Consider the following 15,986-nt stretch of genomic DNA (forward strand, 5'->3'; position numbering starts at 1 on the left):
TACTAATTGGGTTTTAAAGAGCCCATGCCATTAAAATCACATTTTTCCTATTGTTTGTTAAATAACATAGGTCTGAATAAGTTTGTGAGCTGTGGTAAGTTTGAAATCTATGCAGTTTGTCTGCTGAATGCAATAGGCAATGAAAGGAAAAAGGCAGAAGAAATGAGCCGATCTGGATAAGGTGACACTGTGACGTAGCGTTGTCAAATTATTATTCATGGCCCTGCCCACTTGGTTGGTTCGTAACCACCCACAAGAATTCTGAAGGAGTCGTGATTGAGCTAGTGCTAAATGCTAATACGTGTACGGTAGTTGCTTAGTTCGTAGTAACAGGCTAGTTACAGAATTTTTAATGCAATGGCAGAACGACATCGAACTACATGAACTGCGACATGCTGCCTGCCGCCGGTTGCCGCGAGGCACCACCGCCGCGAGGCACCACCTCCCGGCAGCGGGCAGCCGGGCGGTGGTGCCTCGCGCCGGCAGCAGGCAGCAGGCAGCGCACGGTTCTGTCTACTACAGATTGATGTGGAAGTGGAAGAACCAGAGACGTCGGAGAACCCGACGAAGTCCTTTGTGATTCATTATATCTTCTGGACGTGCACACAGCTTTTGGCCGTGATAATATGTATTATTTGATATAGATATCTATGTATTATATGATATTATTTAGATATAGAGCTCCAGGACTGTAACGCAAGTGTTGTACACTTCCTTGTTATTTGGATAACCGTTCTGCTGTTGGTGTGATGGCGCATAACACGTCGGACTCTCGTCTATGGTATTTCTACAACTAGACCCGTAGTGGGGGTTATCTCAGCCATGGTTGAGAATGAATTGGGGGAAAGGAACTTTGGCTTTGACTCCCTGAAGTCATGAACCACGACATGGAGGAGAAAGGGATTGTTGACCGCGGTCGTCTCCCGCCGGAGCCTCGCTGCCGATTGGACCACCGCCTCGGCTTCAGGATGCGGTGATTAGCGCTGACCGCTGCCGAGGCGGCGGGAAGCAGGGCTCAAGCGGGATACATTCGCGGCCAACAATCCCTTTCTCCTCCATGTCGTGGTTCATGTAGCCTACTTCAGGGAGTCAAAGCCAAAGTTCCTTTCCCCCAATTCATTCTCAAACATAGCTGAGATAACCCCCACTACGAGTCTCGTTGTAGAAATACCAGAGACGAGAGTCCGACGTGTTATGCGCCATCACACCAACAGCAGAACGGTTATCCAAATAACAAGGAAGTGTACAACACTTGCGTTACAGTCCTGGAGCTCTGCTCTATATCTAAATAATATCATATAATACATAGATATCTATATCAAATAATACATATTATCACGGCCAAAAGCTGTGTGCGCGTCCAGACGACACTTCCACATCAATCTGAAGTAGACGCGGTCGTTTGAGATTCATAATAACCTATCGTCTGGAGGCTCACACAGCTTTTGGCCGTGATAATATATATTATATATTATTTGATATAGATATCTATGTATAATATGGGTTTCTAAGAGCCATTGCGATACATCCACCGTAAACAGAGCGCATGGTACCGTGGCTACAAGCTGCTCAGGGCCAGGTGATAATATATATTATATATTATATGATATAGATATCTATGTATAATATGGGTTTCTACGAGCCATTGCGATGCATCCACCGTAAACAGAGTGCATGGTACTGTCAGTGGCTACAAGCTGCTCAGGGCCACACCCCCACCCCCCTCCTTGACCTGCCTTGACACGCCCACCGTATACAGAGCGCATGGTAGTGGCTACAAGCTGCTCAGGGCCACACCCCCACCCCCCTCCTTGACCTGCCTTGACACGCCCACCGAAACAGCGCGTTTGGGGGAAGCTCAATGTGCGACTGTTTCGGAGTGACTGTAACTCTGCACCACGGCTGAATTTCGGGGACGTCTTTGAATACTGTGTTTGTGGCCCACTAATACCTATATTAAAGCATCATAAAATAGAATGGCATGGGATCTTTAAACAAAACATTACTAATTGGGTTTTATCTGTCAGCATTAAACGTTTTGGGCATCAGAATAAGCACTTAATGACATTAAGTGTTTCACATACAGGTGCATCTCATAATATTAGAATATCAGGGAAAAGCTCTATTTTTGTCCTTTACTTCAAAAGGTGAAAGTTCCATCTAAAGATGTATTAGACACAAAGTATATTTCAACCATTATCTTGTGAATGATAATGTAAGATTATTTTGTGACATTTAGTGCTTCACTTATATAAATACTGATCATGTTTTACAATGTGGATGACAATGTTGAATTATTTAGTCTCATAAGGCTACAATGCTGCTTGAAAGTATGCGAACCTCTTGAGCCTTTTTTAATTTGATTTAATTTAACCATTATTAATTCATTTTTATCAATACCAGACAGTATTTTTATATGAAATAACAGATGTGTGTTTATAACCTGAAAATTTTTATTGTCCGAAAATCAATTGTTAAAACGAATTATTTGCCTATTTATTATGTACGTGCAAAAGTAGGTGAACCCTGAGCTGCATTGCTTAAATCGAGCAGGTAAACACAATCAGGTGGGACCAATGATGAAATGGACCAATGTAATGAGAGATCTTTAGGGAAGAAATTGGGCAGCACAAGATAAAACAAATCAAACCAAGGTTTAGGCTCACGGAAAGTGAACCCATTCCGTTTAATCACTAAATGTGTCCCACCTGATTGTGTTTACCTGCTCGATTTAAGCAATGCAGCTCAGGGCTCACTAACTTTTGCACACAAGTAAGCAAATAATTGTTGTATTTGAATTTTTAACTACACAATTCTGGAGATTTCTTTTTTTATTATTGATAAACCCACACCTGTTATTTAATGTAAAACATACTGGTATTGTTAAAATGATTAATAATGGTTAAATAAAATTCCAATTAGGCTCAAGAGGTTGACATACTTTCTAGCAGCACTGTAAGTCAACAACAGCTTATTTTAGTTATGTATTATGTTCATAAGAACCCATATTTGCCAGTTGTGTTTTGATTGTATTTATTTACAATCGTGTTAATTTTAAGAGGCACTATTACTGATTACTTTTTGTGAAAGTTACATCACTAATTTGGTTTTATAGTTAAATGCAAGACAGAGAAAGGCAGTACAAGAAGACATGACATGTAGTAGTTCACTTTGGTAAATACAGAAAAAAGTGTTGTTCTTTCCGTGTTCAGCTAAAATCTGTTTTATTTTGAAGTTTCAATGTGAACGACAATGTACAATTATTTGCTGTGTCAAATTAAGTAAAAAATTGATTATTTTTGCATTGCAGTCACATGTTGTTTTTTTCAGTGTAGAATTCTGTTCTTTTTTACACCTCACACATCACACATATCAAAAACCTATCTCATATACAAAGCTTGGATATCAATAAGTTAATGTTGCAGCTGAAATTTTCTCCACATCATAAGACATGATGTGATACTATCTTTTAAGCACAGTAAATGTTTTTGTCCCAACATGTCATCAGTAGAACTACCCAGAAGTGCTTGTCTATCTACTGGTAGAAAGGCCTGTGTAAAATGCGAAGTCTGAACTGAAGCTGGATAGCTGGTTTTAGTATAGTACTGGTGCACCGGGCCTGTCCCAGTGGTGTCAGGACGTAGTGTGGTGGCCAGGCATCGATAGGTAAATCAAGACCCTGGTCAAGGACTGCAATGCTTGCCTCCTTATCGGAAAGACCCGGCCCCAGCCCCACCCCCACCCAGGTGAGAAGGGTCAATCTGCAGGCTTGGGCGTTTCCGTCATGACACAAGAACGCCCTTTAGGCGTTCCTGGTAGCGTTTCATCGACCAATCACGCGGTGTTTCAAAAGGCATACTGGGTTTCGCAAGGCATACTGCGAAGCACAGTCGGAAGGCATACTATGCTTTCCTTCCTTAATGGCAATTTTACCTCTCTCATTAGATTTACCAATCATGGAGCCCCCACTTGGCTAACGTTAGTTCTATGCTACCCGTTCTAACTACTAGATCTTATTTTGAAACTTCTGTTTGAGAAAATCGGGTTCGGTGTTGACAATGGAAGTTAGGTCGGTTTATGGCAGAGTTTCCGTTGTCCGGTTATTACCGGTCATTGACCCGGGAAAAAATGAGGAAGACCGAAATTTCTTAATGTCCCCGGTTAGAATGACCAATGGAAATAATTCCTTGCACAATTTGAATTGTGTTTAAATATGCTACAGTGGTCATTTGTTTAGCCAATTCATGTTAAACAATGAGGGTTTTGATTGACCCGACCCGGCCCGCCGATATTTCCCACCACTATTCTTGAGCCGTCAGGGGCGGATCTACCCATTTTGGGGCCCTAGGCAAAATATAGACATGGGGCCCTCATCTTTGAAACACGTACACAAAACAAATAACCATCCCAATACTCTTAGAATCGCAATAAACCCATAGTGCACTGCCACTCAACTCTCCACAGTAAAATCAGTTTCAGATTTCTTTCAGAGAGAGAGAGAGAGAGAGAGAGAGAGAGAGAGAGAGAGAGAGAGAGATTAGAATTTCCATTCTCTGCCAGAGATACAAAATGATCTTGCACTTAACAGAACTAAAATGCATAATGGATATGAGTCTATGAAAACCACCATTTACATTTAAACAGGACCAATGAAAAGATTTTGTGTGTGGACAGGAATAACAGTGGCTGTGTGTGTGAGTGAGAGACAGGCAAAGCAGTGGTTCAGTGTGAGTGAGTGATTGACAGGAGAGAGAGAGAGAGACAGAGAGAGAGAGAGACAGAGAGAGAGAGAGAGAGACAGAGAGAGAGAGAGAGAGAGAGAGAGAGAGAGAGAGAGAGAGAGAGAGAGAGAGAGAGAGAGAGAGAGAGGGGGGGGGGGTGTTTAGGTGTGCAAGTGGTTAAGTTCTCCATCTTCAAATGTCCATTTTCCCTGTTGCCTTCACCATTTCATGTGAGTAAAACAGTGTGTGTGTGTGTGTGTGTGTGTGTGTGTGTGTGTGTGTGTGTGTGTGTGTGTGTGTGTGTGTGTGTGTGTGTGTGTGTGTGTGTGTGTGTGTGTGTGTGAGTATGTGAGTGAGTGAGTGAGTGAGTGAGTGAGTGAGTGAGTGAGTGAGTGAGTGAGTGAGTGAGTGAGAGTATGTGAGTGAGTGGCAAAGCTCTGTGTGTGTGTGTGTGTGTGTGTGAGACAGAAAGCATTTGTAAACACAAAGTCCTACTGTTGTCGTCTTCTCAAAAGTCTTCATATCAGAGAAAAGTGGTGAGCAACAGTATAGAACCCCAACAGCAGAGCCTGTCGCAAGTTCAGCAGCGGCTGCTGTGGCAGCAGCAGGTGTAAAAAATGAAGTCAATTTCGGCAGTGTATCTGCAATTCTTTTCTTCTCAGCTTTTTGTTTTCGTTTAACACAACCACTATCATAATTCCATGCAATTCCGCCGCTTCATTTTCACCGAGTCGCATCCCTCTGCTTTGGTTTGAAGTACGTTATTTCGCGCTGCGCGCGTTACTACGTAATCATATTCTGGACTAGTCCAATGCACAATGGAGGGGGGCATGTGTGCTGGAAAATTATTATTTAGGCATTAGTTCGGCGTTATGTTGATATTTTTGTTATTTTTTTCTACTAGAAATGTTGTTGTTTTTTTTACTTTACATAAGTAATGGCTGGGGGGGTCAGATTTGGGGGCCCCTAATAAAGACAGATTTGGTTGGGGCCCTAGGCACTTGCCTAGGTTTGCCTAATGGAAGATCCGCTTCTGTGAGCCGTGTCGGGCCAGGCCTTTGATCGAGCGTTTGTGTTTGTTTTGTTAGTCCGGTAGTCCGGTAACTTGTCAACCCCAGCGTCTTCGGTTGCTAAGCGACGTCAACGTCTTTGGCGGACTATTTCAATGATCAACACTACGATCAACACTAACGAATAAATTGTAAAAAAGACACACCATGTGAAGTTATTTTCCAAATAAGATTTGAAAAGCTATGGAAGTTTATTTACAACACTAGTTACATGGTTTTTGAGTAGTACACTTTGACATTTTAATCCAGTTCAGCGAGAAAGGCGACGAAGAATAAGAAGGGGGCGTTCCAGTCTGCGTAGACGGGAACCTCCACCACACAAGAACGCCCATTTGTGTCTGCAGTGGGATGATATTGACCCAGGCAGCCGCTGAACTGGCCGTCCCGACCCTGGGAGCACCTTCAACTCGACCTCTGTGGCGAGCTGCATGGTGTGCCTTATCACCAGCGGTTCCTCGTCGCTGTCTACGACCTCCACTCTGAGGGGCCACAAAAAATGATGACCGATTGGAAATAAGGCCCCGTCCACACGGAGCCGAAACGGGCGAAAACGATCTGGTTTCGTTTTATGCGGAATATTCAAGGCGCTGGTTCTCCACAGAAAAAAGTGGAGCGCATCAACCCTTCGCGCATACAGCATGCGCGCAGTATGCAAACATTCAGTCACGAGGAGATTCAACCTTTTAAATTGAGCAGAAAATACTTTTGAATGTGTTCATTTGAATTGTGTTTAGATATGCTACAGTGGTCATTTGTTTAGCCAATTCATGGAAAATAATGAGGGTTTTGATTGTAGTGTAGCCTTTGTGATAAAATAAATAAGTTGTTACATTTCGTGCACTCGCTCAAATTGATCGCTATAGACTACCGTAGGTTTATGAACTAAACGGCGGCAAGCTAGCGAAGCCTGCGGCAAGCTTTGCGGAGTACCGGTATTTAACAACCATGGCGAATCAAAATATGATCGCACACTTCTTCTTCCTCTTTATATAGCCTGCCTATCAATTTTCTTAAGTGCAATAAACACGGACAATATCCGACAGATTTTTTTCCAATTTGACCGGCACCAATTTCTTCTAGCGGAAACACTGACCCCACAGCCATACTGCTACTACGTAGCCTAGGGGTACACGGTTCTCTGTCAACAATTGTAACATTGGGATAAGTTCTAGGATGGCTGGAGGTGGGGTGGGCGGCCCGGTGGGCGGCACGTTACGTTGGACAATGAATGAGGTATTAATGGTGTGTTCCTCAATCCTCGGACGCCACACTTCTGAGTCGAAAGTCAAAGATCTCCCAGCTTTCTTGCGGTATTTCTCAGAGGCACGCCCCCATCTTTCGGAATTCTGAGAGTAGACCGAGAGCAGTGATGATGCTCTCAATAAAATGGCTGCGCCCATGAAGAGATTTATTTTCTTTGTATTTGTACTAGGTTGGTCATTTTAATGTCGATTTTAAATGCTCTTACACACTTGATTACATTGCTACTTTATTCCGGTCACCAATTTATACATTGCATGGTCTTGCTGCGCGTCCAATACAATGTCAAGTTGTGTTGTTTGTTTTCAGGCTGGTTTGCTAGAGAGGCTAATGTAGCTAACAATAAACAACGACTAGCCAATTTCATGACACAATCAGAAAGACGAACAGGACCGAGACCGGAAATTACGTCAAAAGTGCAATACGGAAGGCTGGCGTCCGAGGATTCAGGAACACACCATCAGACAATCAAGTCATTTTAGCCTGAATACATACTGTACGTAAGAAGCACCAGACCAGGTTTCTAGTACCATGGGCAGTATCAGAGCGATAACCTGTTGAACTAAGTGGATGTGGTAGGCTACATCAGGGGATGCATCTGCAGACCACTGCCAAATAAATAAAGGTACCTAAGACGCAATATTTATTGCTTAAGATTTGCTGGTGCTGGTGACATGCCTGATAGGATTTCCGGCGTAACAACGTGTGCGATTTTTAAAAAAAAATCAAAATCAGGTTTGCGTTCGCGTGATCTGACACTTCCCAAGATTCGAAAGCGCGTTCACACCAAAAGCGACTCTGTACAAAGTCAACGTATAGACGCGTTCCAGGCGCCTGTCGCTTTTTGTGTGAAGACGGGTTGAGATGCGCTCTCACTCTACTCTCTCTTCTTTTCACTCTAGCAGTCACTCCAAGAGGGAATGTGTTTTGTGTTTCCCATACACTGCGAATGTGTCTCCAAAACTGGCAACGCGAAAAGTATCCTAAGTCATGGACTGCAACTTTATGAAGCCAGGGGAAGACACCAAACTTCTCGATAAAGGATTAAAGAATAAATGGCACTGGTCTTGGATAGAGGAGGTGGGTAGAGACGCAAAGCCCTTTGGAAGCTGGTGTCAAAAAGGAGAATATTATATGGAACTAGCGGGAAATAAGTGCTGCCACGGCACAAATTACATCCTCGTCATCAAGCAGCTGTCCGAGCAATTCAATGCACCTCACGTTTGCCGGGGGTAACAGCCACAGCAGATATCCGACCCTCAAAGAGCGATCGCGCGGCTGATTTAAAATTCATTTGTGCGCCTTCATTGCTGATCTGTCGTTTACATCGCTCATTCACTCGTCACTTTAAGAAATTAGCGGAGGATAAACCTGCCCTTACGCATCTGTCTGTCTCGAGGCAGCATGTGAGCTATCTTATCACACAAGGCATCTCGCCAGAGTTTAAAGAAATCTGTCCGACAAGCTTAAGAATGGCATGTTTTCACTTAACATTGATGAGGCCACGGACAAAAGCATCGATAAGATTCTAAATGTACGGGTCCGATTTTATGAAGAGGATGCAGGCAGTGTGAAAATACAGCACCTTGCCAGCAAAAAGGTCAATGTTGCAACTGCCTCAGCACTGATGCTGCAACTAAAAGATGTCCTGCAATCATATGGGCTAGAGTGGAGACAAGTCACCAGTTCTACTGGACAATTGTGCTGTGATGATGAGGGGAAAGAAATCTGGGCTTCCTAACGCTAGCTAGGAAGGAGAACCCTAATCTGCTGGACATATCAGGAGACACCGTTCACATGGTGTCCAATAGTGCTAAGGACCTTATGAGACCGTTTGGCTCAGAATGTGGAAGCTTTTTGCTCTGATATCTATTATGATATAGAGAAATCACCTAAACAGTTGGAGATTTTTGCACAGTTTCAAAGTTTACTCCATCTCCTCCCCCAAGAGCTTGATAATGCCTATCAGTAACAGATTCATTCAAATGCTGGAGGTATTCAACAGGGTGAATGAGCTACTGTATGTGCTCGTGCTGCACTATACTACCATGTGCTGGATCCAAAAAGTATTTAAAATAAATGGTGCATATTTTGCAGAAAAAATAATGTCTCTTTGTTCATGCCCTTAAGTCAATGGTTAGGCTACTAATCAATTCCTAGTTTACGTTGGAGTATTATAATTGCCGCCTACTGACCTTTCTTGGTATGGCTGTAGTATCTGTAGTCTCAGTATGTTATTCAAAGAATAAGTAAATTGGTAAATGACTAGTTAAGTCCCGGATCCCAAGAGCTCTGGTGCTCTACACAAAGATGCTACTATATTAGGCTTATATTGGGTTTGTTCATCTCATGTCTGAATGTTGTCCAGTTATTTCCACAAAATTCACCAGAATCTATCATTAAAGGGTATTTTTATCAAAATGTTCATCCTGGGGAGCATACCCCTGGATCCCGCTTGACAATTATGTTGATCAGGGCATATATCTAGGCTTAGGGGCCCGCTAACCTCCCAGGGAAAAAAGTTCAGGCTCAGAATTTTTTTCTACCTTCACCCCTGTGGTGATCTATGTTCAGACCCTGTTACGTTGCTATATTACAAAATGTTCCTAAAAACGGACTATAACAATACACTTTCATTTCTTCATCAGAGGCCTCATACAACAACATTTGAAAGGTCAAAAAATATATTTTTTCTAAGCCTTGGTCTAACAGGGCTAAACTTTCTCATTAATAAATTTTTGGATGGTGGACATGAAAAATAAAATGATTATCTCCCTCTGAAAAGCATCTTTACAAATAATACTTTAACCAACTTTGCGAATAGGTAACATGTGATTAATATACCATCAGTAAATTCTGGACAACAGATTATTCAGGTTTTATTATGTTTTTATTTTTTTTATTAAGGTTGCATTTTGATTTGTATTTAAAACCGTAACAATTTGATGTAAAATGTTGACAACAGCAGTAGATGAGTTGCAACACTGTAAATTAAACATGTTTTTCCAGTCCGGTTAAGGGTTCACGGCTGGCCTCTTGTGGTCGATAAAGTTACTCAGTTCGACATATAGCAAAGTAGAAATATAGAGTCATCTCAATGCGGTTCAGTGGTTTCCCCAAATTATGAAAACACAGGTAATCATCTGATCATTTCACAGATGTCTTGGCGCTGGGTGCATTTCAAGTGTCAATGCAGCTTGGACGATGTTTTATCTTAAAATGTAAAAACTGTTTCAATCATTTTCACTTGATGCAGAACTAAATGTGTTCCTTCAGTTCTACTAAACGACCGTAGATTACACCAGAAACGTCTTGTCAAAAGCAGACCTGCGTCCAGGTCAGTCGGTCAGAGCTTGGTCATGGGGATGTGCAGGTTGTTCCATGGACCCATCCACAGCTCCTCCTCGTCCGACTGCGTTCTGTCACTCAGACACTCCGTTAGCTCTCTGGCCGTCGCTCTGCCAATGTCCACCTCCGACTCCCTCTCCTCCCCCTCCTCCTCCAATCCCGCTGTCTCCTCGCCGCCCTCCCCCTCCTTCGCTCTTGAGGCCTCTGGAATGTTCTCTGTGCTGCTCTGAGCAGCGGCGACAAGGGTCGCCCTGGACACTACACCTGCAGCGTGACCACTGCCGGTCGACCCCGGGGACACATGAGAAGGTCCCACGTTTAACGTCTTCTCTTCGTCATTTGAGAACGAGGCGGTGGCGGTTGCAGGGGCGGCCATTTCGGAGTTGGGCCCCTGGAAGCTGCTGCGCCCCTCGTCGCTGACCTCCTCCGCAGCGGCGGCTATTATGTGGTTGTTGAGGGGAATGCGTTCCTCTAGCGTGGCGGCCATTTTCTCCAGCTTGCGGAAGTGTTTGACCAGCCTGGAGCTGAGGACAGGAGAGCTGAGCAGGTTGTTGTTGGTGGGGGTGGTGTGCGCTTGAACCGGCGCCACACCCGACCCCGCGCGACGGGTGCGGACGATGGAGCCGTTTTGCGCCACGTAGACGCTGCCATTGTTGTTGGCGTGGCTTTTGACGGACGACGCGAGGCGGTTGGGGCGCTGGGGCTCCGGGGCGCTCTCCTCGCCGGTGGAACTGGTCTCGTACTCCCGGTCCATCACCAGCTTGACACGGCGCGTCCTACTGCCGTACTGGGGACACACATACACACATTAGAATTAGAATAGAGTCTAAACGACTTTATCTGTCATTTAAATGTATTGCACACAAAAGCATACAGACAGAGAAACTGGTTTTAAAATGAGGGCGGAACTTAAAAACCAAGCAAGGTCACAGAGTGAAGATAGTGCCGACATGACCAAAAGGGGAATGAGAATCTCCACACTGGAAATCCAAAAATACCCGAAAGGTTTTCTTCAGAGACCAATGAAGGCCAAAAGACCATCTCTCTCCATGGCCAGATGGGTTAGAAGATACAGAGGGAGAGTCAATCCCAGCATGCTTATCAGAGGCATAAGAGGCGGGGAATAAATAACCAGAAAGAGGAAGAGTAAAAGTTTGAAAACCGACACAGTAACTCCTCGAGGACAAAGAGTCAGCGAAGAGTACGCCAAACACAGGCAGGAAAGAAGTAAATAAAGGTTAATTCCACTCAGGTAATCACGGCAAACTCCAGCCAGGGCTGTTTGTTGGGGAAGATCTTACTGTCTCTGCAGATCATCTAATCTCCAAGTTACAACCTCATCTCCCTCCATCCATGCCATCGTTCTCTGTGTGTACACTGTCCTCTCCCTCCTCCTCCTCATCGTCCTCTGTGATTGGCGATAGGATTTCGTTCATGATGTCAATCACGCCAAAGCTGTCCTCTGATTGGCAGACGTGTCTGTCAGAGGACCGCCTCCTCGAGGACGATGATGTCGATGAGGATGACAAAGATCGACTCGACTTGGCAAGTCGGGACCCCTTGCTGGGCTTCTCTTCGTCTCCCAACTCCTCATCCTCTCCCTCTTCTTCTATTCTTCTGTGCAAAGTCGAGGACGAGGAAGAGTGCCGGGAGGTTTTAGGCCTTGATCGCCGGAAACCATCAGTGCTTTTGTGAGTCCTCCCTCTCTTCTCAACAGCTCGACTGGAGCCGGACTTCTCCGTCCCGCCACTCGAAGCCTCGCCCTCGTCTTCCCCTCCACCTCCTCCTCCTCCTCCTCCTCCTCCTCTTCCTCCACCTCCTCCTCTCCCTTCTGAATCTGACCCCCCAACCGAATCCTCCCCCTCCTCCCCCCTCCTGGGGTCTCGCTCCCCCTCCCTCCCTCCTCCGTCGGACCCCGTCTCCTCCCCAGCCGTCCCCGTCGACCCCGACTCCGTCCCGGACTCCGTCCCGGACTCGGTACCATACTCCGTCCCGGTCCTGGAGCTCAGCTCTGCGTCCGAGTCGGCCCACTCTGAGGCAGACGTCTGGCTGCCCCTCTCCCACTGAGAGTCAGGTGACCGGGCCCCCCCGGGGCCCCTGCGCTCTCCGGCCCGCCCGGGGCCCCTGCGCTCCCTGGACCCCCGGGACACCTGCGCCGAGACGCTGAGATCCCCGATGGAGTCGGACCTCCTCCTCCTCCTCCCACTGCTGCGGTCCTCCCCCTCCCCTCCGCCCCCCGCCCTGAGGGGCCCGGGGAGCCGGAGGAGCCGGTGGTAGAGGGAGGCCAGGCTGGAGTCGGGGCCGAGCTGCTGTCTGCTGGGGGCCGGTGCTCGTGCGTCCTGGGACCCCTTGAAGTAGCCCTCGTCGAGGAACGCCGGGCCGTCCGCCATGACCTCTCCCCCTACGACTCCCCTCCCCCACCCCTCCCCCCCTCGGTTGCTCATCGCTATGGCCTCGATTCTCCTCATGACCTCCGCCTCTCTGCCCCTCCACCGCTCCCGGCCTCTCCCCTCTCCTTCCCCTGCCACTATCTCTCTGGCCTCCCTCCTCTCCCTCCCTCCACCTGCCCATCCGTTGCTGTCCGTCCATCGAGGTTCTCCCCCGTTCATTCCGACTCCTCCTCCCTTTCTCCCTCTCCCCACTGTCCCCTCTCCTCCGGCCCACCCATTGCTCTCGTTCCACCGAGGTTCTCCTCCTTTTGTTCTTTCTCCTCCCCCTCCTCCTCCTCTCCCTACTTGCCCCTCTCCTCCGGCCCACCCATTGCTTTCCTTCCATCGCGGTTCTCCTCCTTGCGATCTCTCTCCTCCTTCTTCCCTCCCTCTGACTCCTTCCACCCCAGCTTCCCCCTCCCACCCTCTGCCTCCCACTCCCTCTCTCCCTCCACGCCTCTCCCCTCCTGCCCGTCCATTGCTGCCCTTCCATCGAGGATCTGCTTGCAACCTCTCTCCTCTTCCTCCTTCTCCTCCTCTACCTCTGACCCCTTCCATCCCTCCTTCCACCGCCCACCCTCTTCCTCCTCCACCTTCTCTCCCTCCTCCCCCATCGCCTCCTCCTCCCCCCCCCTCTCCCCCTGCCTGTCCATTGCTGCCCTTCCATCGAGGATCTGCTTGCAACCTCTCTCCTCTTCCTCCTTCTCCTCCACTACCTCTGACTCCTTCCATCCCTCCTTCCACCGCCCACCCTCTTCCTCCTCCACCTTCTCTCCCTCCTCCCCCATCGCCTCCTCCTCCCCCCCCCTCTCCCCCTGCCTGTCCATTGCTGTCCTTCCATCGAGGTTCTCCCCCTCCTCCTCTACCTCTGCCTCCTTCCATTCCTCCTTCGCCCTCCCACCCTCTACCCCCTGCTCCTTCTCTCCTCCCATCCCCCTCTGGCCTCCCCCCGCCCGCCTCCTCCAGGGGCCCCACCTTGGCCTTGCTCCAGGGGGGTTGCAGGGCCGGGGGCGGCCCCGTCTTCTTACCCCTAGAGGGGAACAGTGTGCTCAGCTTCAGGGCAGCCATCACCCGGGAAAATGCTGCTGCTGCCCCTGTAGGGGCCGCTCTGGGGCTCTGGGCCCCAGCGCGGACCACCCCGTTGGTCTGGCTCTGCTCCACTGCCTGAGAGGGGCCCCGTTCGGGCCCCAGGGGCCCCGCTGTGGTTCCGGTAGTGGAGGGGGGACGAGAAGTAAAAGGTGGAGGAGGAGGAGGAGGAGCCAGGGAGTTTGTCGGCTTTGGGGCTATCTTCCCCGCCCTGAGTGGTCTTCTGCCGCCGTGCCCCCGTGGCGCCTATTGGCATGGCGATATTGTTGTTGCACGAAAAAAACAACGTTGTGTTCCGGGGGAGTTTTGTCAAAGAAAATGGTCGAACAAATATGATGGAACAAAAACAAACATGAGGAATGAACAAGAAAACAAACCAAATCCATCTCATCTGATCTGATCTGATCTCATGTTGACTGATTTAACCCCACAATGTAACCCCAAATTGATTTGACTTTATCTGATGTGATGGCATAACATTGTATCCATTGTAGTTTCATTTGATTTGACGTTACGTAATCTTGCTTAATTGCATTTTATCAGCGCGTTTAGTTCCTTAAAATACATCAATTATAAAAAGTCGTTAAATTGTCCAGTGACTTCTACTCCTGATGTTCATGTTAACGTCGGACCCCCTCACACACACCTCGGTCTCAGAGTCCTGGGGGCTGTAGTAGAAGCTGCCGTCGTCATCGACGACCACCTCACCATACTCGTCATAGAGACCCGCGGGGGAGATCAACTTCCTGCGGCTGCCGTACTGAGGGAGCTCATAGCTGGAGAGAGAGAGAGAGAGAGAGAGAGAGAGAGAGAGAGAGAGAGAGAGAGAGAGAGAGAGAGAGAGAGAGAGAGAGAGAGAGAGAGAAATAAAATTGTAGTATTTTATTTAATTATATTATAATTGGATAACAATGTCACACTGTTGGGTTAAATATTAATAAAGCAAAATAAAGTAGTAAAACCGGTGCTTAGTGCAAAGATGGTCTGTCTGCATGGCAGGATAAAATACGTTTATAAAAGCTCTTTATCAAGGATTAGTGTGTTCTGTGTCTTTTTTTGTGTATCGCTTCTCCAACTCTCTCACTTTGAGGTATGTTATGCTTTCGGTTGACAATAAACAAGGAAAAGCCTTGACCGTTTCAATTGTTTCTTTTATCAGGAGTGATAAAGTGAAAAGATGGAGAGAACTGCAAAAGGAGAGATACCAACAGGCCCTTGAGTGAAATGTATACGAGCCTCCTGCTTTGGTCCAGAGCTGCTGATGCAGTCCATATTAACCTTCCCTTTAAATCAGGCAGGGCTGCTTTTATGGGGCCTTCTGATTGGAATGGTCACCTTTACTCTGCTCTTACTCTTTCACTCTGTTTCTAACCCAGCACTAGAGGGCAGTCATGTATTATGAAGTCTTCCTAATGTCACTATTCACCAGATAGTGACATTGCACCCATCACCAGATAGCTAAACACTCTAACTCGATTGAAGTAACGCCAGGTCGCTTCAATGACGAGGCAGCATAAAGTCCATTGTCAACGTGCACTTGTATGTCCATTAATTGAAGGTCGTTTCCTGTGCCCGTTTTCAGGCAGATGGAGCCAAATGAAAAGAGAGATCTTGTACCTAGCCGACTTTACAGGAAAGCGGTTGCTAACCTCTGAACTAAACAAGGGACTGACAACATGTGACTTTAAACACCCAATGAGAACGCAAACTCAATGCAATCTTAATTAACAGGAGTAGGATACGTTCTACCTACTGGCCTACAGGAGGCTCTAGAACACTTCAACAGAAAGAATGCATGTACTATTACAATCAACATGAACAGGACTCGCGAATTGACTTACCATATTTGGATAAGAAAAATCATGTAGCAAAGACAAATGATAAAGAGTAAAACGTCTCTTAATTATTCCCAACTGAATGAGATACGTCATGTCAGAATTATCTTTTGAGATCAACCATAAACAGTATCTAAACACTCTAGCCACTCCCACTACAGCATTAATCCCATGAATCAGCCAATCACATACCAAGCCTAAAAATGACATATTGTCATTATTTCTATACAATCTGTC

The 15,986-nt window shown here is 46.7% G+C and overlaps 1 protein-coding gene across 1 annotated transcript in view; it reads right to left on the reverse strand.

Moving 5' to 3' along the window:
- Positions 1-9,933: 9,933 nt before the first annotated feature.
- Positions 9,934-15,986, reverse strand: part of LOC130371258 (protocadherin-15-like) — a 191,955-nt gene continuing 185,902 nt past the window's right edge. The window contains exons 39-40 of the mRNA XM_056576975.1: positions 14,561-14,690; positions 9,934-11,186 (exon numbers count right to left, since the gene is read on the reverse strand). Of these exons, the coding sequence (XP_056432950.1) occupies positions 10,398-11,186; positions 14,561-14,690 (919 nt within the window). The 3' untranslated portion in view covers positions 9,934-10,397. The remainder of the gene's footprint in view (positions 11,187-14,560; positions 14,691-15,986) is intronic.

The sequence above is a fragment of the Gadus chalcogrammus genome, chromosome 18 (assembly GCF_026213295.1).
Source record: "Gadus chalcogrammus isolate NIFS_2021 chromosome 18, NIFS_Gcha_1.0, whole genome shotgun sequence".
NCBI lineage: Eukaryota > Metazoa > Chordata > Actinopteri > Gadiformes > Gadidae > Gadus > Gadus chalcogrammus.